At 39.6% G+C, this 24795-nt stretch overlaps 1 protein-coding gene across 1 annotated transcript in view; it reads left to right on the forward strand.

Moving 5' to 3' along the window:
* Positions 1-22802, forward strand: part of LOC109914087 (immunoglobulin lambda-1 light chain-like) — a 51633-nt gene extending 28831 nt beyond the window's left edge. The window contains exons 4-7 of the mRNA XM_048620702.1: positions 15182-15526; positions 16027-16047; positions 18872-18978; positions 22037-22802. Coding sequence (XP_048476659.1) covers positions 15182-15526; positions 16027-16047; positions 18872-18978; positions 22037-22063 — 500 coding nt within the window. The 3' untranslated portion in view covers positions 22064-22802. The remainder of the gene's footprint in view (positions 1-15181; positions 15527-16026; positions 16048-18871; positions 18979-22036) is intronic.
* Positions 22803-24795: the final 1993 nt, after the last annotated feature.

The following is a 24795-nucleotide window of genomic DNA, read 5'->3' on the forward strand; positions in this document are numbered from 1 at the left end:
TAAAAGTATCCTGTTAACGAGTGATGCAAGTGTAGATACCCATACCCGCTAGGCGCTTCTGAGACTTGACTGCCCACGGAAACCCTCCAGCTCTAAAATTCATAGTCTCTGAAAGAAAAGTATGTAATAAAGTCAGATTTGTCAGGAGTGTGCTAAACTGGGCTGAATGGCCTCCAATCCTTTTCCCACTTTGCTCTGTCCCGTGGTTCCACGGGTTCCCTTGTCATTAAGGGCAGCACTCACAAAAAGCTTAAAGGTTTTGAGACAGGGATCTAGCTTTGTGTTCTGCTAGCATTTACTACTTCGGGGCTGGCACAAAGTTGACTGTTTTCGGTAAGTTTGTTGATGTATAACTGTACAAATGTCCATAGTTTGGTCTATCAACTGTGACCGGCTGTCTATCCCTACGTCTAGCAATGGGTAATATTCATTTGTCTGTACATCTGTGAGTCTACTTAACTAGTCGTGTGCCTCCTTATGCAATGTGGGTGATGTATTTGGTAAAGAGTACAGGCTATCTATTTTAGGGAATGGTCAACATTCATTAGGGCAGCATGGTTACTCAATGGTTAGCTCTGTTGCCTCACAACTCCAGGGAATTGGGTTCGATTCCACCCTCGGGAACCTGTCCGTGTAGATTTTGCACATTGTCCCTGGGTCTATGTGAGTTTTCTCGCACAGTCCAAATAATATACAGATTCGGTCGATTGTCCATGCTAAATTGCTCATAATGTGCAGGAATGTGCAGGCTAGGCGGCAGCTGGATAGGATGCTCTTCGGAAGGTCAGTGCAGACTCGCTCGGCCAAATGGCCCTCTTCCACACTGTAGGAATTCCATGATTCCTGATTTTGAACAAGTTAGTATTTATTCCATGAGATATGTGTCACAGGGTTAAATCTATGTCTACAGTTATTTAATAATTAAAGCTACTCTAGTTGTTTCCAGGACTGTAACTGTAGTTGGGGTGGGGGTGCAGATGTGTAAAATACCATTTACATTGGACGGACGGTATGTTGGAAATGGTGTTAGGTTAAATTTTGAACCTGCTGCTCTGCATAAATATTTTAAATTGGCTCGTGGCCGGCTTGAGTGATCCAAACACCCCAGTCAGATTTTAATGAGACTGGACGGTTCCTATTGGCAAGACATTGAGTATGAACGGCAGGGATACTGTGAGATCCCAGTAAAGTTTCTCCATAAGTATTCCACACTGTGTTTTAGGAGTAAATATTATTTTTCCAGCGGTGCCACGTTGGTTGTGACTGGTGAATTCAGGGATGTTCAGCTAATTCTGAGTGTGTTTTCAAAATCATTGGGAAGAGTATGGGGTGGGCTGGAGTCAATTTAAATGTCCAGATCTAATGGAAATTCTTGGCTGCGCAATACGTTTGATATATGGATGAGAGAAGACGCGTGGTAGAATCAAAGCATCCCATCCAGAACAGTCCCATAACCCAGTATTTCCCCGGGTTAATTCACCTAGCTTGCACAGCCCTGGACACTATGAGATTGTTTATCATAGCCAATCCATCTATCTGCACGCGTTAGACTGGGAGAGGAAACCCACGCACACACAGGGAGAATGTACAGATAAGGTGGAATCCATCTCGAGTGTCTGACGCTTTGAGGCAGCAATGCTAATCACTGCACTAACCATTCCACCCATCAAATGAATTGTGTGCAAAGAAAACTCGCCGAGAGACTGGGAATGCCTCACAATTTGTTCACTGTTGACACCCAAATATGAACTGCCCGTTAGAGACCATAATTCTTTTGTTTTACTTAGTGAATTGAGAAATCGCACTCTGAGAGCTCCAAGTATTGTTTTGGTGAAGGGATAGAGTTGACTGTGCTGTGTGCATTGGAAGTAAAGAAAAGACAACCACTTCTGCTCATCATGATTGTCAGTCTGAACATGAAAAATGTAATCATTAAAATTAAAAATTATTTCCAGACTAAACAATCCCGAACCCTTTCTGAATTGAAAGTATCATAACTCGATTTCAGTGAATAACTATCTCAAATTGTCCTGGAGAAGATGGTGGTGAGCTGTTTTTAGGCTCTATTACTGTTGTTGCAGTGTAAGTTGAACCCTTGTGTTACTGGTGGGAGAGTTTTCGAAATTTGATACATGTCCTTTTGTATCTTAGTGTTTATTCACATTCATATAAGTTATAACATCAGTAGTCTACAGCACAGATACAGGTCTTTTGGCTCAACTCATCTATCCCGAACAGGTTTCTTAAACTTGACAAATCCTATTTGCCTGTGTTTGGCCCACATCCCTCTATATCTCTTCTACCATTGTACCTTTCTAAATGTCTTTTAGCTGTCGTAACTGTATCTGCATCTACTACTTCCTCTGGCAGCTCGGCTATACACAGACCACCCTCTGTATGGAAATATTGCCCCTCAGAAATCTTTTAAATCTTTCCTCTCTCATGTTAAACCTATGCCACGTAGTTTTGGACACCCCTAACCTGGGTAAAAACCTTAACTATTCACATATCTATTCCCCTTGTGAGTTTATAAACCTCTATAATGTCATCTCACACTTTGTTATCATTCCATTCATGGAACCCCAAACTTACCAAACCACAACATCATGATTAAATGATCGTTTATTGTTGGTGAGTATTATCCTCAGCACCTCTTTCTACTTCCTATTCACTTCACCCCACGAAAGTTCTCCTATTCTCTTCTCCCTGCTGTCTTTGTCCAGTTTTTCCTTAAATATATAAACACTGTTAGCCTCAACTGATTATTTGTGGTAATGAGATAGTTGAATCAGCCACTCTTGGGGTAAAATTACTGCTAAACCGCGCAAGATGAATTTCTAATTGAATGTTTCAATTGTTTTTTTATTAATCAGTTGATTTTATATCCCACTTTATAATGGCTAATTTGTTCTGTTCATCTTAGACCTATAGTTGTAATGCAGCCCTGTAATACTGTAAACAGGATGTAATCAGTATGCCTTTGGTAAAGCAAAACGTTGTTCATTTATGTGAGTACAGAGCTGACGTTTGAGTTCATTTCATTAATGAAGACGTTTTGAAATTGTTGGGTGAGCTTATACATCTCAGACGCTTTAGTCACCTCAGGGGTACACACATATATATAGTGTTAACAGGTCGTGTACCAATTCAGTTCAGAGAGCTACTAAGTTTGTTTTTAACACACTGTTTGTCCTCTTTCAGTACTTATCCCTGTCATCTCTATCAGCTCTGCAAACATCCTTCATCTTCTGCACTCCATCAATTTTGTACTCATAAAAGTTGTGTTTAACGGAAGACGTCCATGTCCTCAAACATTTAACCACTATACAATTTAGTTTCTTTTTAAACGGAGGTTCTGTACTTCAGTTGACTGCTGTTTCTCTTCATTGGCTTGAAGGTACTTCTCAAATCCCAATTATTTAACCAGATTCTTGATCCGATTGTACACTCATGTGGTTCAGCATGATTTCTGCTTCTTGACCTTTGAAATACCTTTAGAAAATTTGCCCTTAATTACATTCAAGTTGCTGTATAAACACAATACACTGTAGAGCACAGTATTGCTGTTTTAAACCATGACCTAAGAGTATGTAGGCTCACTGCTCAGATCCCACATCTTTAGTTTTAACTCAATGGTAGTTTTAGCATGACACGCTAACACTGTGATCGAATAACTATGATTATACTTTTGGTTCTGGAACCAAATTAGCGGTCACAGGTAGGTAAACAATTCAAAATATTCTATAAAATTTTATGTCTAATTACTCCAATGAGACGGAGGCTTGATGGTTTGAGCCATTGATCAGAATTGCCCTAAATGATTTTCATGCTTTTTTCCCCAATGTTAACGACTTGACAACCTATTCAATCATCCCCATTGGTCCTCGTTTGGATTGGCTGCCCTCCTATATCCACTCTTTCTTAATCGTACTGATAAACTTGCACACAATTTACTCAGGACACGAACGACCTGGATTTGATTCCACCCACGGAATACTGTCTGTATGGAGTTTCCATGCTCTCCCCGGTCTGACTGGTTTTCTTCTAAGTGCTCCTGCTTCGCCCCACAGCTCAAAGATGTGCAGGTTAGGTGGATTGGCCATGCGAAATTACCCCGTAGTATCTGGGAGCTGGAAGGCTGGGGTGAATCGCCATGGGAAATTCAGGGTTACAGGGATGGTGTAGATGAGTGTTGATGGGATGTTCTTCAGAGGGTCGGTTTGGAGTCAATGGACCAAATGAACGAATGCTTCAACATTGTAGAGATTCGAAGTAATTTTATACTGTATCTACATCTATTCCTTCCTCTGGTAGCCTGTTCCATTTACAGATAACCCTCTGTGTGATAAATTTGCTCCTCAAGGCCCTTTTAAATCTTTCCCCGCTCATGCTAAGCCAATGTCCTCTAGTTTTGGACTCCCTGTCCTGGTGAAAAGTCCTTGGGTATTCATATTATGTATGCCCCTTGTTATTGTATAAACCTGTATAATGTCGCCCCTGAGTTGCTATCATTCTCTTCCTGGTACTCCTTATATATATCAGGAAAAGAAATTTGTCAAACTCCAATATCATGGTTAAATTATTGTTTATTGCTGGTGAACATTACCTCAAGGACAACTTGCCACTTCCTATACACCTCAAAACATGAACACTTTCTTCCATTTTTTTTCTTCCTTATGTCTTTAGCCAGCTTCTCCTCAAAAGTATCAATACTATAAGTCTCAACCCACCACTTGTGGTAACGAGATATGTGCATAACCCCTCTTGGGGGATGATTACAGATGAACTGCTAAAGATGAATTTTTAATCGAATGTTTGAATTGAAAAAAAATAAATTGAGCAGGTGATTGTGCACCTGGCTTTTCAATAGCTAATTCGGTCTCTTCATCGAACACCTATAGTTGTAATGCAGCCCTATAACACTGTGAACAAGTTAGGATTAGTTTGACTTCGGTAAGGGAACAACATTGTTCATTTTAGGTGAGTACAGAGCTGACGTTTGAGTTCGTTTCTTTAATGTGGACATTTTGAATTGGTTGGCGGAGCTTACACATTTCAGATACTGTAATCACCTCAGGGGCATACACAGTGTTACCATGTTTGTCACTAACGCACTCTTAGTCTTTCTGTACCTATCCCGTTATTTCCAACAGCTCTGCAAATATCCTATGCTCCATCGGTCCTGTACTCATAAAATTTAAGTGTTTCACCAATGACAGCCATGCCCTCAAATACTTAACCGCTAAACACGTCAATTCTTAGTTCAGCTGTTCAGTTTGCCACTTTCCTCTTCATTATCTTGAAAATGCTTCATAAATGTCAATTATTTAAGCAGATTTTGGATGATGCGACCTAATGTGCACTCATGTGGCTCAATATGTCATCTCCCACTTGCCCTCTGAATCATCTTTGGAAAATTTGTTATTAATTATATTCAAGTTGCTGTAAAATTGGAAGACACCGTAGAAAACATGATCCATATTTTAATACAGAATATAAGAGTATGTAACCTTTATGTTCAGACATTTCTCTCTGAAGGTCCCGCATCTCCACTTTTAACTTATTCGTAGTTTTAATCCTATTTATACCAATGTGATCAAATATTTACGATTGTACATTTGGTATTTGAACCACATTAATGGTTACAGGTGGGTGAACAATTTGAAATGTCTTTTTTAAAATTACTTGCTCCAGTTGGACGGGAGCTGGCGTAGAAAACATTTTGAGTCATTGTCCAGCATTGCCCGAAAAGAGTTTCATTCTTTTTTTCCCAGTGTTGACAATTTGGCGCCCTATTCAATCATTACATTAGTCCTCACTTGGATTGTCTAACCTGCTATATCCACTCAATTTTAATTCTAATGATCGCATTGCTCACAATTAATGTCTTGATTTGTACTTGTTGTGAGTTTCTGCCTGTTCCTGGCCCAGACTGAGAGAGGAGAACACAGACATCTTTTCTTTAAACTCTTCACTGCCTAAGGTTAAGAATATTTCTGAACATGGACATTTAGTGGCTTGCGCTGTCTATTCGCATTCCTTCCCTGTAAGTATTACAAAAATGAGTTTTTAGTTGCTATAAGTGTGAGCTGGGAATAATGCAGTTGGGGAAGTAAGGAAGTCTGGAACTTCAACGTGCAATAAGACCCAAGAGTCCTTAATAAAATTAACATTAATGGCTAGGAGCCACATTCAACCAAGATCATGCAGGGAGGAAGACATGAAAATAATAAAGATGCATAAAAGAAAACTATAAATTCTGCTTCAGAGCCGTGTCATTAGTTTATTTTTGGTAATGCATGGCCCAGTGACATTGATTTGTGTTAGAATGACCACACCATCGAAATTGGATTTATATTGTTGGTTGCAAGATTTGGAGTTTGAGATCGGTGTTGGTAGTTCGGAAACACTTGCTGGGGTATTATTTTTATACACTTGCTCACAGGATGTGGGTGACTTTGGCTGAGAAATAATTTAATGTCCATCCCTAATTTCCCAGAGGGCAGTTAAGAGTCAACTACATTACTGTGGGTCTGGAGTCATACATGAGGTGGACTGAGTAAGGGTGGCTGATCGCCTCCCTGAAATGAACCAGATGGGTTTTTATGAGAATTGTTATTGGATTTATGATCACGAATGCTATTTCTATGCAGGAATCTGTTTGGGATCTCAATTATTCACAATATTCATTAACAACTTGGATAATGGGATTAAAAATTTAAATCTCCAAATTTTCTGCTAACACAAAATTCGGTTAGCATTGCACAAAATGCCAACAACAACATACATTTACAACAATATATTGGTAGGTTAGTTGAATGGGCAAATCTATGGCAAGTGGATTTCAATATAAGCAAGCATGAGTTTACCTATTTCAGAAAAATAAACAAGATAAATCAGGGTTTTATTTAGAGGCATAAATACAGTAGATCTGCAACGAGACTTGGCGATTCAGATGCTAAGTTTTTAAAAATGTCATGAATAGGTGCAAAAAATCGTCAATAAGACGGATGGAAGATTGGCCTCATATCTAAAGGGCTGGAATATAGGAATGCAGATGTTTTGCGCAGTTATACAAAACCCTAGAGTACTGTGAATAGATCAGGATACCACACCATAGAAAAGACATTTTGGCCCTGGAAGGAGTTCAACACAGGTATACAAGGATGATACTTGCATTTCATGGCTTAAGTTATGAAAACAGACGAGATAAATAAGCCTTTATTCTCTAGAATTTAGAAGGTTAATCTATTTGAGGTGTACAGGATATTAACAGGGAAAGAGAAAACAGATAAAGATAAACTATTTCCACTGGTTGAAGATTCTGGATCCATCGGGCATTGTGTAAGAATTAGGGTAGATCATTCGACAGAGATGTTAGGGAGCACTTCTACACACAAGAAGTAGGTTTGAACTCGTTTCCTCAAATCACGGTCTATACTAATTCAATTGTTGATTTTAAATCTGTGATGGAAAATAAAAAGCTTTTGTTAAGCGCCAGTGTCAAGGCCTATGACCCAAGGAAGTTATGTGGAGTTAGGCAACAGATCAGCCGTGATCACATTGAATGATGGAACAGACTCTGGGGCTGAATGGTTAACTCCTGGTCCCATGTTCCTATGATCAGATTCTACTTCCATACTTTTTGTTAATTATGTGTGTATGAATTAATTGTATTTGAATTTCACCATCTTCTTATATCATGAGGCCAAACTCTTGATTCTTTAGATGAACAGTCCAACGACATTACCACGATGTGAATGTTTCCTCTCAACTCTTGTTGGGTTCCAATTTTTAATGGCCCTGTGTTGCAGTCTTCAGCTGCCGGTTACCATATAATGCTTCATTTTCAATGAGAATACCGTCAAGTTAACATTAGTTTGCAATGTAGTTGGAAAATGTAAGCTTAATTGTGCTCAGTGTTCCCAGTGTGGTGTTAAGAAGGTAATTCTAGATAAGAAATATGAACATTGCTAGGAGTACTTTAACAGCAACGGTTATATAGGCCAGAACTTTCCACTGTGCTCCAAATGTGTCTCAACGACATTTGTCATTACTTATTTGCTTTTAAGTAGAACACCAGGACTGGGAGCAAGCGTAGACAGTTCAGTCCTTCAAGTCTGCTCCACCATTCGATACCACCACGTCTGATCTCATCTCGGCCTCAACTCAACTTCCTTGCCCACTCTCCATGACCTTTCATCCCATTACTCATTAAAAATCTGTCTATCCCCTCGTTAAAGCTACTCAATGTCCTGGTATCCACGGCACTCTGGACAATGGAATTCCACAGATTCGCAACCCTTTGAGAGAAATAATTCCTACTTATCTCTGTTTTAATTCTGCTAAACTCTTATATGAAAACTATTATCTTTCATTCCAGATTGCCTCACATGAATAAACATCCTTGTCAATCTCACTTAGCATCTTAAATACCTCAATTAGATCTCCTCTCATTCTTCTAAACTCTAGTGACTATAGGCATAATCTGGCAATGCCTCCTATTAAATTAAGCCTTTCATCTCTGAAATTATCTGGTGAACATTCTCTAAACGACCTACACTTTAATTAGATACAGTTAAATATAAGTAAAGAATGGATAAAGAATGAATAAAAAAATCATTATACAATTCACACGTCACTATTTTCAAGGTTATGTTGGATCTTAAAGGATGTCAGGGATAATTGCATTACTTTAGCTGTCTTACAATCTGCAATGCACAAAAGCACTTCACGGGCTTTACAGCCAATGAAGTTCTTTTGAAATGCAGACAGTGTTGTAACATTGAAAAAACAAATTGAGTATTGTCATCTCCGCGACTCCCTGGCAAAGAAAAGCAAAATAAAAAGGAAGACAATTGTGCATGGTTTTTGTGGAGATGTGTAGGGGAATAAATGTTGTCTTGTACACATGGCAGAATTCATTTTCACTTCTGACAAGCCATGCTATAATTCTTAAAAGATATGATGCACTGGTGCAGTAACACATACATACAAGAATATATATATATATAAATCTAAAAAGGTAACTTGATAAATTTAGAAGTCTGTTAAAAGCCAGACACATGTTTTGGCATTTTAAATAAAGCCACAGATTAGACTGCTAGTTAGCTACTGGTATTTTCACTGTGCTACTAATGCAGAAGTACAGGATAGTCTTTCTGGACATCCCACCACAGCAGATATTTCAATTTAAATTCTATTTTAAAACAACTGGAATTTATAACTGATCTAATGAAAACTATGTAAATATTGTCAATTGTCACCAAAACCCATCCAGTTTGCTAATGTCCTTTAGCGAAGGAAATCTGCTGCCTTTACCTGGTCGTGTAATTCAAAATCATTGATTCTGTGTTGGCAAATAAGCAGAATCGTTTACAATGGTAGGAAAGAATGTCGTCAATAGGTCGCACATTTAAAGTGAATTACAAAATAATCAGAGTGAAGACATGGAAACACAATCTAAACTGTGAGTTCTGGTGACACAAAACAGACTCTGTCACGTAATGGAAGCAGATGAAAAAGTATAGATAACCAAGCAAATTGAGAAAAAGTTGAAATGTGCAACTTGAAATGCTACAGAAGAAGTGGTTTAATTGAACAACACAACAGAAAAGTCATCATTAACATAATGGGCCAAATATCCACCATCTCTCTTGTATCATTCCATGAATGTCCTGTTTTCATTTTACATCACATTCCACGTAAAAGATTAGACTGGGATGAGTCATCGAGCAATAGACTTCTTTTTGGCAGAGAAGGTAGAGATTCGGCCTATTGAATCTATACTTGGTTTCTGTAAAGATTTCCAGTTATGCCTATTTACCGTAACTATCCCGTAGCCCTGAAACTTTCTTTAGTCAGGTGTTCATTCAATTTCCTTCTAAAATCATTGATTAACTCTACTTCCTCAATTCTTGTACGCAGCCAAGTTCCAAGTCCTTAAGCGTCACTGCATCTACTAAGAAAGAAGTCTGCTCTCACCTCCCCATGTATCCCTGTCTAAATCATAAATATGTGACCCATTGCTCTCATAAAGACATCAAATGGGAGCAACTTCTGTTTGGCTTAAGAAGCGCATTCTCATTAGAATTAAACTCCTCTGCATGTTCTCAAGGACCTAATATCCTTTATGAACCAAGCTATCAAGAAACGGAAGTTATGTTCAATTTATGAACCAACAGAGTTTTATAAAGGTTCAGTATAAGTTTCCGAAATTACTTATGTTAGTTTCCTAATTTGGTAAAGGGGATTAATGTTTTCATGCTAGGCAACTCTATGATTCTATGACACAATAAATAACTGACAGGCGAGAGATAACTCAACTACTCAAATAAGTGTTCCTGAATTCAGGTAACAAATTTTAAATTTAGATCGGAAAATCTGGTGCATGAGACAATCATATTTCAACTGTTGAGCAAGAAATCGTTCTGATTATCAATTCATAACATTCTTAGTTGAAACTTTAAAAGCGCTGACAGTTTGTAAATGGATTCAGTATCATGTTATTGGTAGGTTTCATACTAATGACGGGAACATGGTCTTCCTGGGCGTTTACAGAGACAAAGCTGGAGGATGGCATAGATTGGGAAATGAATGTTGAAGGGTATGTAATAGTTTGGAAAGACAGGAAACTGGGAGATCATGCAGGCTTGGTTCTGTTCATCATGATGGCCATGACGCAATAATGCAGGGTGATATAATTCCTGGAGAAGTTGTTTAGGAAGATAGTGAAAATGTTAAAAGCTGTAATTCACATGTGAAGCTGGCTACTGGCCTCCTCAGTGTTACTACATATTAGAATGGAAGAAATAAGAGATTGTCAGAAAGGTATGGTGATAATCATCGGGGATTTAAAACTGCATCTGCAATCAGGCAGGTAAATAAAGCGTAGCTGAGAGAGGTAGCAAGGTGTAGAGCTGGATGAATGCAGTAGGCCAAGCAGCATCAGAGGAGCAGGAAAGCTGATGTTTCGGGTCTGGACCCTTCTTTAGAAATGAGCTGAGAGAGGTCATAGTTTTCTAGATCCAACTAGAGATCAGGTTATACAAGACAAGATATCATGGAAGATACAGAGGGATTCCTCACAGGAAGACACACTATGTAGTTTACATTCATTTTGAGAGAGAGAAGAGTGGATCTGAGAATAGTATTTTAAACTGAAATACAATAAGTGATGAGATCATGACGTCAAAACGATCAAAAGAGCGTTGGGAAACTAGATTAAGAGGTAAATGTACAGAGATCCAATAGTAGGCATTTAAGGAGATTGAAGATCACACAGAGTGAATACATTTCAAAAAGAAAAATTCCACTATTCCAACACACCATTTGTGATTATCTATGAAACTTAAAGTTAGTATTAAACTTAAATGATTTGCGTATAATTATGCAAAGATGGGTGGCAGGTCAGCAGATTGAACAGAATATAATTTTAAAAAAAGCAGAATTACTAAAAAAAAGGCAAAAAGGAGTATGTGAGAACGTGAGCTAAATATAACAGAACAGAAGGACTCAAAGCAGGAGTAGGTAATTGAGTCCCTTGAGCCTGCTGCACCATTTAATACGAACCATGGCTGATCATAGCTTAGTCTTAACTGCACTATTCTGTCCACTATCCATAACTCTTCAAATAGGCATTTGTGGTATGGTGATACTGTCCCGACCACTGGATCTGGAGACTTGGGTTCAAGTCCCACCTGCACCAGAGGCAAGTGATACTGGCTCTGAACGGGTTGATTGAAATAACTAAATGAATTATTCCACAGATTAATAACCCTTTGAGGTAAGCAACGTTTTATCTCTGTTTTAAATCTGCTACTTTTTATCCTAAAATGATGACCTCTCATTCTTGATTGACAAGGGGAAACAGATGCTCTATGTCTGTTTTGTCAATCGCTAGTCACATCTTATACACCTCAATTAGATTTCGTCCTTTCTTTCTAAACTCCAGAGAGTATAGGCCTAAACTGCTCAAACCCTCTTCATAAAACAACTTCCTCAACAGTGGTCAATGTAGTGAACCTCCTCTTAACTGTCTCCAAAGTACAAACATCCCTCCTCATGTAAGGGGACTAAAACTGCATGATGAATGAAACATTAAGAGTTTTCAATAAACATAGTTTTGAAGTAATAAAAACGATTATCAGTCTGTTGAATTAATAACGGCAAAATAAGGAGATGACAGATAATTAGACTATCTTTATATGTCAATCAGCAATGTAGTGGATGAAAGTGAAATCTCAAAAAACGTTTCTAGTGATTGAAACAGAAGAGATGGAGGAATACAGAAAATGACAAATTTCAGAGAAATGATAGTGAGCAATCTGCAGGTTGACAAGTCCTTGAGTCCTACTGGCCTTCATCCCAGGACCGTTGAAAACGGACTAGTGAGATATTTGATGGATTGTTTTAAATGATCAAATTTCCCTTGATATCGGAAGATTCCACTAGATATGAAGTTAATGAATATTATAAAATTGCGAATGTAACTTCTTAATAATACAGGAGAACACAGACCACTTAGTTTAACATCTGTCAGATGTTAAAAGCTGTAATTAAATATGTTACAGCCATGCAGTTAGAAAAGATCCGGGAATAGGGCATTGTTTTGTGAAAATGAATTCATGTTTAACCAAATCATTTCTTTGAGGCAGCAGTGAGTATTGTGGATGGAGGGAAATTAGTGAATGCATTGTACCTTAAATATCCAGAAGGCAGTTTATGGGTTGTAAAATAAGAAGTTATTGTGGAAATTAGAAACTCATGGAATAGTGGGCAACATATTGACATGGATAGAAGATGGTGTTCCTAACTGGTAGCATGGAATAGACATAAAAAGACCACTTTCTTCAGTGCAAGAAATGAACAGTGGGGTGTCACAGGGATCAGTGCTGGGGACCTGCCTTCATAGTATTTAAGTTGATGATTTACTGAACAGACGAATCGTCTCATTTCTAGATCTGTTGGCAAAAAAAGAGCAGGTAAGAAACTAAATAGTGTGAATGACATAAGTAGGTTGCAATTGGATGCAGATAAATTGAGTGGGCACAGATTTAGTAATGGACAGAGAAAGTGGGAACTGCCGATGCTGTTGAATCTGAGATAACAAGGTATAGAGCTGGATGAACACAGCAGGCCAAGCAGCATCAGAGGAGCAGGAAAGCTGACGTTTCAGGTCTGGAACCTTCTCCAAAAATGGGGGAGGGGAAGGGGATCCTGAAATAAATAGGGAGAGAGAGGGAGGCGGATAGAAGATGGATAAAGGAGAGGATAGGTGGAGAGGAGACAGACAGGTCAAAGAGGCTGGTATGAAGCCAGTAAAGATGAGTGTAGGTGGGGAGTTAGGGTGGGGATAGGTCAGTCCAGGAAGGACGGACAGGTCAAGGAGGCGGGATGAGGATGCTCGGTAGGAGGTGGGGGTGGGGCTTGAGGTGGGAGGAGTGGATAAGTGGGAGGAAGGACGGACAGGTTAGGGAGGCGGGAACGAGCTGGGCTGATTTTGGGATACAGTCGGGGGAGGGGAGATTTTGAAGCTTGTGAAGTCCACATTGATACCGTTGAGCTGCAGGGTTCCCAAGCGAAATAGAGGGACCACTTTGTGGAACACCTATGCTCAGTTCGCAACAAACAACCGCACCTCCGTGTCGCGAACCATTTCAACTCCCGCTGCCACTCCTTGGACGACATGTCCATCCTGGGCCTCCTGCAGTGCCACAACGATGCAACCTGAAGATTGCAGGAACAGCACTTCATATTTTACTTGGGAACACTGCAGCCCAATGATATCAATATGGACTTCACAAGCTTCAAAATCTCCCTGGCCCCCCACTGCATTCCATAAACAGCCCAGCTCGTCCCCGCTTCCCTAACCTCCCATCCTTCCTCCCACCTATCCACTCCTCCCACTTGAAGCCCCACCCCCCACCTCCTTCCTACTAGCCTCATCCCGCCTCCTTGAAATGTCCGTCCTTCCTGGACTGACCTATCCCCGCCCTAACTCCCCATCTACACTCACCTTTACTGGCTCCATAAAAGCCTCTTTGACCTGTCTGTCTCCTCTCCACCTATCCTCTCCTTTATCCATCTTCTATCCGCCTCCCTCTCTCTCCCTATTTATTTCAGAATCCCCTTCCCCACCCCCATTTCTGAAGAAGGGTCCAGACCAGAAACGTCAGCTTTCCTGCTTCTCTGATACTGCTTGACCTGCTGTGTTCATCCAGCTCGACACCTTGTTATCTCTTATTTAGTAATGGACAATAATGATGAACAATAATGATAGACAATAGTTTGGGAGGAACAGTAAAGTAACATGTTATCTAAATAGTTAATGAATACACAGTTCTGAGATGCAGAATGATCTAGAAGTTATAGTTTATGAATCACAAAAGGTTGCTACATGGATACGGCAGATAATCAGGAAAACTTATGTAATGCTATTGCATATTGAGACAGCAATTGACCACAAATTTTTTGAGGTTATGCTTCAATTATGCCGGACACTGCGGAGACCATACCAAATGCAATCATTGAGTCGCAGAATTCTACAGCACAGAAAATAGCTCTTCTGTCCATCAAGTCTGTGCTGGTCAAAAGCAATCAACATTTTGATTTCAGTATTGGTCTCCTTATTTAAAGAAGGCTGTAAATGCATTGGAAGGAGTTTGCAAAATGTGTACAAGACTAACGTCTGGAAAGGCTGAGTCTGGGTTTGTATCCACTGGAGTTTAAACGAGGAATAACAGACTGGAAAGAAGCATAAAAGATCCTAAGGGGTGTTTATAAAGCGGATGATGGTAGAAAATGTTTCTTCTTGTGGAAGAATCTAAAACAAGACATCACTAATGAAAAACAAACGGAATAGCCCGCTTAAAATGGAGATATTAGGCACTTCTGATTGCACAGAGGGTGACGAGTTTTGTGACACTCTTAAAAAACGGCAGAGGTGGATAGATCTGTAAAGCAAAGGGGTCAAATGTTCTCACAGGTAGATGGAAACATGGAGCATTCAGATGGGGTTGACCTTTATGAAATGATAGGATATGTTCAATGGTTGGATTGGCCTATTCCTGCTCCGCTTGTGCACATGTTCCTGTGTAGATGCATTTTTATAATTCTTGGATGACAATCATTCACCTCATGTCACCTACATTTGCATTTTCTTTGTTTATTCATCATGCAGAGCACCCGGTTAGAGTGCCCAATGTCATGATCCTCAAACCATCACCAGCAGAGCTGAGAGAGAGACGAAAAGCGACCGTGGTGTGCCTTGTCACTGACTTCTACCCCGACAACATCCAGATCCACTGGTATGTCGATGGTGAGAAGCAGCCAGAGAACGACCCGAAAATTCAGTCAGACCCCGAATCCATCATACAGGAAGACAGTAAATCCTACAGCGTCAGCAGTCGGATAAGATTTAAGGAAAAACAATGGGTCAAGTTGAAGAAAGTTGAGTGCAGAGTTAATCATTATACAAATGGATCAGAATCTACTTTGTACGCGTCAGAGCTTCACGTCAATGCTGGTATGTTCGTGAGTAAGAAGCGTATTTTAAACTCCAAAGAAAGCTTTATAAAGCTCCCATGCTCTTTCAAATGAAATGCCAAGCAGATCATAAGGTCCAGCATTCATTAAATCACTGAATCCTTCATGGAACAAATCGGACACAATGTAAATGTTATAGGATATCCGTTATGTATGTATATAAAATAAAGACAATAACAGTCACAGCATATCAGTATCACTGTATCCTCCAGCTCTCTATCTGCTTTTACATGATGATTGAAAAACATATTCCTGCAGTAATTCAACTAGGCACAGTAAACTTTAATGAAGGCAAGTTGTTGATGGCACGAGGGATAGAGCAATATAATGAGAGAGATAAGAAAAGGAAAGTAGAATCAGTGTTGGCAGTAGCATTTTTTTGGTGCTGCAGACGTGATGGGCCGAATTACCTCTTCTTTATTGTATCTTCTATGATTTTACATTCTGATATTAACTGCTTGCGTATCTCATTTCTTTCAGAAATCTGCAGCATGAGTAAAGGTGAGCCTCAAAATTGCTTCTACCTGTTTGTTGTAAGGACTCTTTATTGTTGTCTTATAAGACAACTTATATGTTGTCTTCGAACTGCCAGTGCGATTTCGAAGATGTGTGGGTATGTGCGATGTCAACTGGAGGGTTGAGTTGGAGACTCTTGGTTTGTTCTGCTTAGAGACCAGGAGCTTGAAAGGACGTCTGATTTAGGTGTTGATTTAGTCAGATTTGGAAAACTAAAGTAGAGAAACCATTACCTGGTAGCATGAGCGCTAGTGGACTCAAAATTAAGGTTTACTGCAAGAAATGTAGGGACGATATCAGGAATAAGCTGTTTACATTCACAAATGGTCATGACTTGGAGCTCGAAATGAAGCGGAAACTAAAGTTGTCAATGCTTTTGACAAGACAGCTGAGGTGCATATGGTATAAATAAATAACATGCACAGAAAAAAAAGACCATTCAGCCCATTCTGTCTGCACCAATTCAACGAAGGACTATCATCATCTAATGCCAATCCCTTGCCTTTTCTCATCCTCTTGAATGCCATTTATATCAAAATATTCGTCTAATACCGTTTTTAATGCCTCAACCGAGACTGCCTCCACCACATTATCATAGCTGGAGGGAAGTATCATGTTGTGGAAGCAGGGACGCTGCAAAGGACCACAACAGGCTAGGAGATTGGGCAAAGAAGTGGCAGATGGAATGGAAAGTGGTGTGAGGTTATGCACTAAGGTAAGAAGAAGGGAGGCATAGACGATTTTCTAAACGGGGAAATGCTTAGGAAATCTGAAGAACAATGAGAATTTGGATTTCTAGTTCAGGACTCTCTTAAGGTTAAGATGCAGATTCAATTAGCAGTTAGGAAGGCAAATGAGATGCTTGCATTCATTTCATGTTGTCTAGGCGACAAAATGGAATATTGTGAGCAGTTCTGAGGCTGAATCTGGAAGGATGTGCTAGTCTTGGAGAAGGTCCAAAGGAAGTTTACCAGAATGATCCCGGGGATGAACTGCTTGTCATATGAGGAGTTGCTGAGGACTCTGGGTTTGAATTCGATAAAATTTGAAAGATGAGGTGAATCTGTTTGAACCTTACAGAATCCTGAAAGGCCTGAATAGAATGGACTTGGAAAAGATGTTTTCTCTAATAGGAGGGACTAGGGCCCGACCGCACAGCCTCACAGTGTAGGCACGACCCTTTTGAACTGAGATGAGGAGGAATTTCTTCAGACAGAGACTGGTAAATCCGTAGAACTCTTTCCCACAGAGAGTTGTAGGGCAACGTCATTGAGTGTGTTTAAGGCAGGCATTGATATATTCTTGATTGGTAAGTGAATCAAGGGCCACGGAGAGAAGGCAGGAAATGACGTTGAAAAACCTGTCAGCCGTGCTTGAATGACGGAGTAGATGCTATGGGCTTAATGGCCAAATTATGCTCCTATATCTTGTGCTGTTGTGTCTTAACTACTGGCTTTGCAAAATATCATTTTTTTCCCCCCTCTTATCTCGCATTTCTTTTGCAATCACTTTAAATCTGTGCCCTCTTGACCTTGATCCTTTTTCCGAGTGGAAACAGTTTCTTTCTATCTACACTGTCCAAACTTGTCCTGATTTTGAAAACCTTTAGATGGTCCTTTCGCAGCCTTCTTCTCTCCAAGGGGTACAGTTTCAACTTCTTCAATCCACCTTCTGAATTACAGCAACAATATACGGAGGTAAAGAAACAAAATGTGAACTGACTTGACTGGTCTACAGAGAGCCCCTGGAAGTCAAAGTCTGAGAGATCTCCTTCAAGCAGAACATTAACTGACCAGATCATTGTTGCTGATGTTTTCTGAGGATTATACATTTGTGTCCACAGCTCTGAGAAGAACCAATATTGTTGCAGCTTTTGTATGTATGGACAACAAACAGCTGTCCCCTTGGTTTTGCATTCTATCTGAAATATATCACATCCCATTATGTGCAGACCCTGTTTCCAGGACATCAATTTGGGTTATGGAGCTGAAATTCCTAAAGAGCGTTTTCACCATGATTTCATGACATAGTATATCCTACTCACTTAGTCAGAACTCACACCGTCTTTCTGATCAAATTTCCAATTCAGCCTTTGCCTTGTATTGTGGGGTCAAAACTTATTATTTCTCAAAGTATCTCAGAGTAGTATCTAGATATTTATAGTGGCTATAATGTCTTAATACAGCAGAAATGCTGTCATGAAGTAATTCTGTAGTCATTGAATCAAAGACAAAGTCTTTTCTTAGTCACAATTTAAAATTCGTTTTTGCGGTATGTGGGGATTATTGGTTGGGCCAGCATTTGTTGCCCGTCTTTAGTCGCCATTGAGAAGGCAGTGGTGAGTTGCCTTCTTCAACGTCTGCTGTCCATGTGCTGAAGATTGATCCACAATCCCCTTGGGGAGGGAGTTCCAGGATTTCGACTGAGTCACAATGAAGGAAAGGCGCTATATTTCCTAATCAGAATCGTGAGTGGCTTAGAAGGGAAGTTAAAGGTTGTGGCATTCAAATGCTTCTCATGTCCCTGTCCTTCTAGATAGAAGATCTGGGGATCTTTGATAAATTGCTTCAATGTATCTTGTAGATAGTATATACTGCAGTTACTGAGCGCCGGTGGTGGGGGGAGTGGATGAATGTGTATATGGTACCTATCAAGTTGGTTGTTTTGTCCTGGATCGTGTCAAGCTTCTTATTCCAATGTAACCTTGGGTTCATGATGGGAAACTGTGTTCCTTCTCGCAAACGTAGTTTTTTTTTTCTTTTTGTCTGTAAAGAGGAATACAAAATTTTTCACTCCATTCACTTCACAGAAGCTAAAGCCCGGAGCATGACAACAGCCAGAATGACGTACCTTATGGTGCTTTGCAAAAGCATCCTGTATGCCCTCTTCGTGTCAATGATTGTTTGGAAGTCCAAGGTAAGATTGCACTGATGTAAATACTCAAGATTATAAATGAGATTATGTCCTGAATAAACACCCAACAAAAGGTATTTTATTAAGCTACTGATTGCCTATGCATGGATGCATTCCCATACTGTAGATTTTCTAGAGGAAACTCTATTGCACATTCATCGAAGAGCTTCCAGTGTAACTTATATTATTGGAAAGTTCTTGTTAATTCATAGGACCACAAAGGCCTACCATTAAAAACGATGCAAACCATTTCTTCCCTTTATGACTCCTTCTTGTGTTATCGCACTTCAATCCTTCATGTTACTATCTACATAGAAAGCAAGAACATTTCAAAGCGGATTGGAATTCTGGTTAATCCCTGAAATAACGACATGCCTGAGTATATGGTGGAGGGTGGTTCGATCAAAGGATTCAAATAAAGCAAAGCTTTCATTCAGGAAGCAACAATGCATAGAGTTACCGGCAGCAGACAGGAGAGTTGAATGAAAGGTAATGGTCTTTCTGAGAGTTGGAATAAAACTGAGATAGTGAGTCACTGACTTGGCAGCTTCCATCCAAATACCAACACTAAATTTAGTCGGGTGCAATGAATTAAATCATAGATTTAATGGGAACTTTAGTAAGGCCATATTTGGAATATTGTGTCCAATTCTCCTCTCCACACAACCAGAGGACGTGGAGGCTGCGGAGAAAGTCAAAAAAAAAGGTTTACAAGGATATTGCCTGGTTTGGAGGGCATTAGCTATGACAACAGATTGGGCAAACATGGATTATTTTCACTTGGACATTGAAGGATGAGGGATAACCTGATATAAGTTTACAAAATTATGATGGTCAGGGACAAAATGAATAATCAAAGTCTTTCACCCAGGGAAAAGACACATGACAATTACAGGGTGATATAGGTAAAAGTGAAAGGAGGAAAGTTTAAGGGAGATATGAGCGACAGGTTTTTCTACATGCAGGGTGGTAAGTGCCTGGAATGCACTGCCAGAGAAGGTTGGGGAGGCGGAAAGAATAGCTACATTTAAGCGGCATCTTGACAGGTATATAAATAGGCAAGGAGCAAATGGAAACCAACCGCGTAGAGAAAAAGGATTTTTTTTAAATTTAGAAAGGCATCATCTGTCAGTGCAGTCTTGGTGAGCCAATAGGGCCTGGTTCTGTGCTGTACTGTTCTTTGTAAATGAAGTTAAATTGAAAACCCGTCTCTGTAACGGTGCCATGAAAAAAAAAATCACTTTTCTAAAGGAGCCATGGTTGTTTAGACAAGCCAGTCCACACCATTTACGTGGTCTAGCCTACCTGTGCCTCCAGGCGCAAGGTGAGGTAGTTGAATTCGCTGAAGTGGCCTTGCAAGCCAGTCTGTTGTACCAATATTATCATCTCTAGGACAATTAAGAGCGTCCTCACCAGGGACACCCACATTGAGAAATACAAAAAAAACCTTACATTTCAACTTTCTGCAATCCATGTGAAAAAGAAACTGACCAGATTCTTCAGACAGTCAATCATTACTCCTACTTTTAAAAAAATGCCTTGCTTTCCTACATTTGCTGGCGAAAGCAGGAAGCTTCATATTTGCCCGTGTCATGTTCTGTTTTATCAAATATTTGAGTCTGTCTATGTTGTGTCACTTTTTTGATACTCTCCTTGATATCTTCCAACTGCTGGTTGGTTTTACATCATCAAGAAGTGTGGCTGTATTATGTTGAGTCTTTTGCTTTAAGTCTTGTTGTGGATTTTAAATAATTGATGTCTAGTACCTGGTGCTTGTGGTGCCCAATAAGTTATGTGTCCCAGCTGGGAAGGTGATAGCATTGTGGTATTACTGCTAACCTGTAACTTCAGGAAACCCAGACAATATTCTGTGAATCCGAGTTCAAACACCGGCATGACAGATGATGGATCTTGAACTGTTTTTTGTAATAATCTGGAATTGGAAGTCGAATGATGACTATACAATATGTTAATTATTAGAAAAACAAAAACACATCCTGCTCACTAAAGCCTTTGAGGAAAGGAAACTGCGGTCCTTACCTGTTCTGGCCTACATATGACTCCAGACCCACAGCAATGTGATTCATTCTTAACTGCGCTTTGGACAATTACGGATGAGCAACAAATACTGACCTAACTGTTGCATCCACATCTTGTGAATGAATAAAAAAAAAGACCCTTGTTATTATTATATTGTCGGTTTTGTGATAGCAGTGCAGAAATCCGTGTCATTTGAATAAATTTTTGTTGTGACTTTCTTCCTGTTGATGAGCTTATTAATATTTCTTAGATATTAAAGACTTTTCATTTCTGAACAACACTATGTGCCCAGGAATTGGCATTTTTTATGATTCAAGTTTATTAGTGTGTCACTTGGTTACTATTGCCATGACAATAATAAGCCATTAGCGAGTTTGGAGAAGAGACACTATTGACTTGTACCAGGCCTAAGGATTTTCAGCCTTACCCCTTTCACGGCACAGTAGCACTCTCTCCACATTGCCCCCGGAATAGTGTGGTGAAATGCAAAAATGGAGAACATATGTAGGAATATGAATTCACATATTTTCAAAGAAAAGATCAGAAGAGACAATATGAATCATCTAGGCCTTAGAAAGCGTGCGAGAGATAATTTACTTAAATAGCATCATGAATGTTGAATTTCAGTTTTCTGCAGACTCTGGAGCAATTGGGAATGTTCACCTTGGAGAGAAGAAGGGTAAGGAGAGTTTATACAGAGGTGTTAAAATCCTTTTGTAGAGTAAATGAGGTTAAACCTTTCCCTGTGGCTAAAAATACAGACAGTATAGGGAATGGACTAGCGATGGTTGGCTGGAAAGTCTATTTGAACTGGCCTGATATTCACTTCAAAAACCGGGGAAGATCTTTCATTGATTGGGAAGAATTATGGATACGGAGAAAGAAAGGTGATCTGGGAAAAAAAAAAGATAGATCTTTCAAAGTGCTGGTGCAAGCAAAATGTGCTGAATAGCATCCTTCCTTATTGTGTCATTCCCTGATTCTACACTACTCAATTGCAATTCTTTTCATTTTGTGCCAGATCTCTCACAGCAAAAGGTTTGACTGATCGCATTGAAGATGGTGGAACACATGAAACAGTATGGAGGAAAGAAATATGCACTTTTTGAATACTTAGAGTGATTTGATCTCAACTACTTCTGCTGTTCAAGCATCGTACTGATAAGTGATCTTCAACATCGTGGCCATGCGAAATAATGGAATAGAGTTAGAGTGTTACCTAATTTTTCAGGAGTCTATATCTTGATATGACGTTATGTTCTTACGAGATAAGCAAGCTTCAGCTTTTAGGGTTGCGAAACAATTAGGCAATTAATTCTCTGGTTGCCAATTTGAGGGTGGGATTATTTGAACCTTTACACATAATCATAAACTATTACAAGGCAACAAGGCCCATTTGATCCCTCTTGCAAAAACATTCTCTGAGTGTCAGCCATTGAGTTCAAAAATTTCAAAGGCAAAAACAGCTTTTATGCTTAATTTTATTTTTACCTTCTCTGCCCTCCTCGTTGATTCTGTTATTATAACGGCGCATATATTATAAAGAAGTTGAAAGATGAAAGTGATTCAAATGCTTTTTGAAGCTACCTGTTTTTGTTCTCTCTAATTTCTGCTCATGCAGCAATGTATTATGAGTTCTAAAATTATTATCTTTGATTATGGAAAGAAATCTGGGATCATAATTCGTTGTGGCATCCTCAATGGAGCTGGCATTGACAACATGCTTGTGAATTTTTGCAGTCTTCATCCTTTTTTGTTAAGAAGAAATAAATAGATTAACATCCAAATAAAACTTTTCTCACTTTTATTTCATTCAAAATACAACTTGAGCCAAATATTACTTTGTTTAAACAATGCTGACATATTCAGATATATGTATAGTTGTTTGGATGACAGAATTAAAGCTTATTCAAAAAAGTCAGATCGTTAAATTAATGTTCATAACATACATTTTCTACTGGAACACCAACACCCAAGTTAGAGATTCAATGTCCTCATGTTCTGATGTAGCAGACACCAGAGGGAAGAATGCTTTCTGTTTCTCATATAATAAGGAGCTTGAGGAGCTAAATGCAATATCTCCAGCATGAGTGAACCCATGAAAGTTTATGCGTTAGATATTTACTGATGAAGCTTTTCTGAGATGCTACTACACATCTGTAATGCAAGTGGTACTTGAACTCGGGTCTCCTAGTTCAGAAATAGGGACACTACGACTGCAGATTGAGGTCTTGTGCCTCCAGTTGATCGAACCGCTGAAGATAAACAAGATGTTCCAAATTCCAGTACCACTCAGATATTTATGGACACAAAAAGTGAATTGATATTGGATGAAGGAGGTTCTTTCTACGAAGGGAGATTAATGCAGGTTTACCAGGCTGCTTGCTGCAGGGCCGATGTCTGAAGTAGTACCAGATTGGTTAGCACGACATCCACTAGAGTTTAGAAGAATGAGGGGGTGTTCTCATGGAAACTGAGGAAAATTCTGACGGGCCTAGATTGGGTAAATGGAGGATGAATGTTCCCAATAGCTGGAGAGTACAGAGGAGGGGTCACAGCCTACGGGTAGGGAATCGGCCAATTAGGAATGAGATGAGGAGAATTTATTTTTCATTCAGAGAATAGTGAGCCCGTGCAATTCTGCATTACATAAAACAGTTGAGGCCAAAACATTGACTTTTTTCAGAAAGGAGTTAGACATAGGCCTTGGAGCTACAAGGGTGTGGAGAGGAATCAGGAGCATGGGACTGAGCTGAATGATCAGCTATGATCATACTGAATGGCAGAACAAGTTTTAAGGCTACTCCCGCTCCTGTTGTCTGTTGCTGAAATGCGGTTGAGTATGTGAGTTGTGAAACTGCACATTTTCTTGCAGAGCAGATTATCTGTGGTTGATGCAGAGTGGCATTAATCAGGATAACCCTGGAGACAGTTTGACATTTGACATGAGGGATACGTATAGACTATCTTGTCTGTCGAGACTCCTCCACTGTTTAATATACTCACAACTGAACTGAGCCTATCACTCAACTTTAAACACAACACCTGATTGCCTGAGACAAAAACAAAATCTGTTCAGGTCAGCTACATTCAAGCATGGAACATAGACATTGCTGGAGAAACTCAGCATGTCTGACAGCATCTGTGCAGAGGGAGCAGAGTTAACCTTGCGGGCTCAGTGATGCTTCATCAGCACTAATTCTACATTCAGATACATAATTGCAAATTTAATTTCCTCCTGGACGAATTCAAACTTGACAGGAACAAAAACAGAAGTTGCTAGAAAAGCTCAGAAGGTCTGTCAGCAGCTGAGAAGAGAAATCAGAGTTAACTTTTTGGGTCTGGTGACCCTTCCTCAGAACTGGATGGGACTAGTTTAGTTTGGGAACCTTGATTGGCACAGACGACTTGGACCAAGAGTTCTGTTTCCGTGCCTTATGACTCTATCACTCTATAACTTTATACTTCAAGCCATTTTACTCCCTCTATTGTAGATGTGAAAAGGCTATTTCTAAGCAAATGATGGCAGTATTGATGACCTCTTCCATCATTGTACTGGTGATTGAGAGTAGATTGATGGGAGTGTAATTGAATGGGTTAGATTTTCCTACTTTTTCTTGACAGGGTATACCTTGGAAATGTTCTATATTGTCGGGTAAATGCCAGTGTTGTAGCTGGACTTGATAAACTTAGGTCAGATATGACAACTTCTGGAGTGCAGGTCTCCAGTACTATTTTCCACATGTTGTCATTATCTTCAGACTTGTTAATACCCACTGT

The sequence above is a fragment of the Rhincodon typus genome, chromosome 48 (assembly GCF_021869965.1).
Source record: "Rhincodon typus isolate 14 chromosome 48, sRhiTyp1.1, whole genome shotgun sequence".
In the NCBI taxonomy this organism is placed as follows: domain Eukaryota; kingdom Metazoa; phylum Chordata; class Chondrichthyes; order Orectolobiformes; family Rhincodontidae; genus Rhincodon; species Rhincodon typus.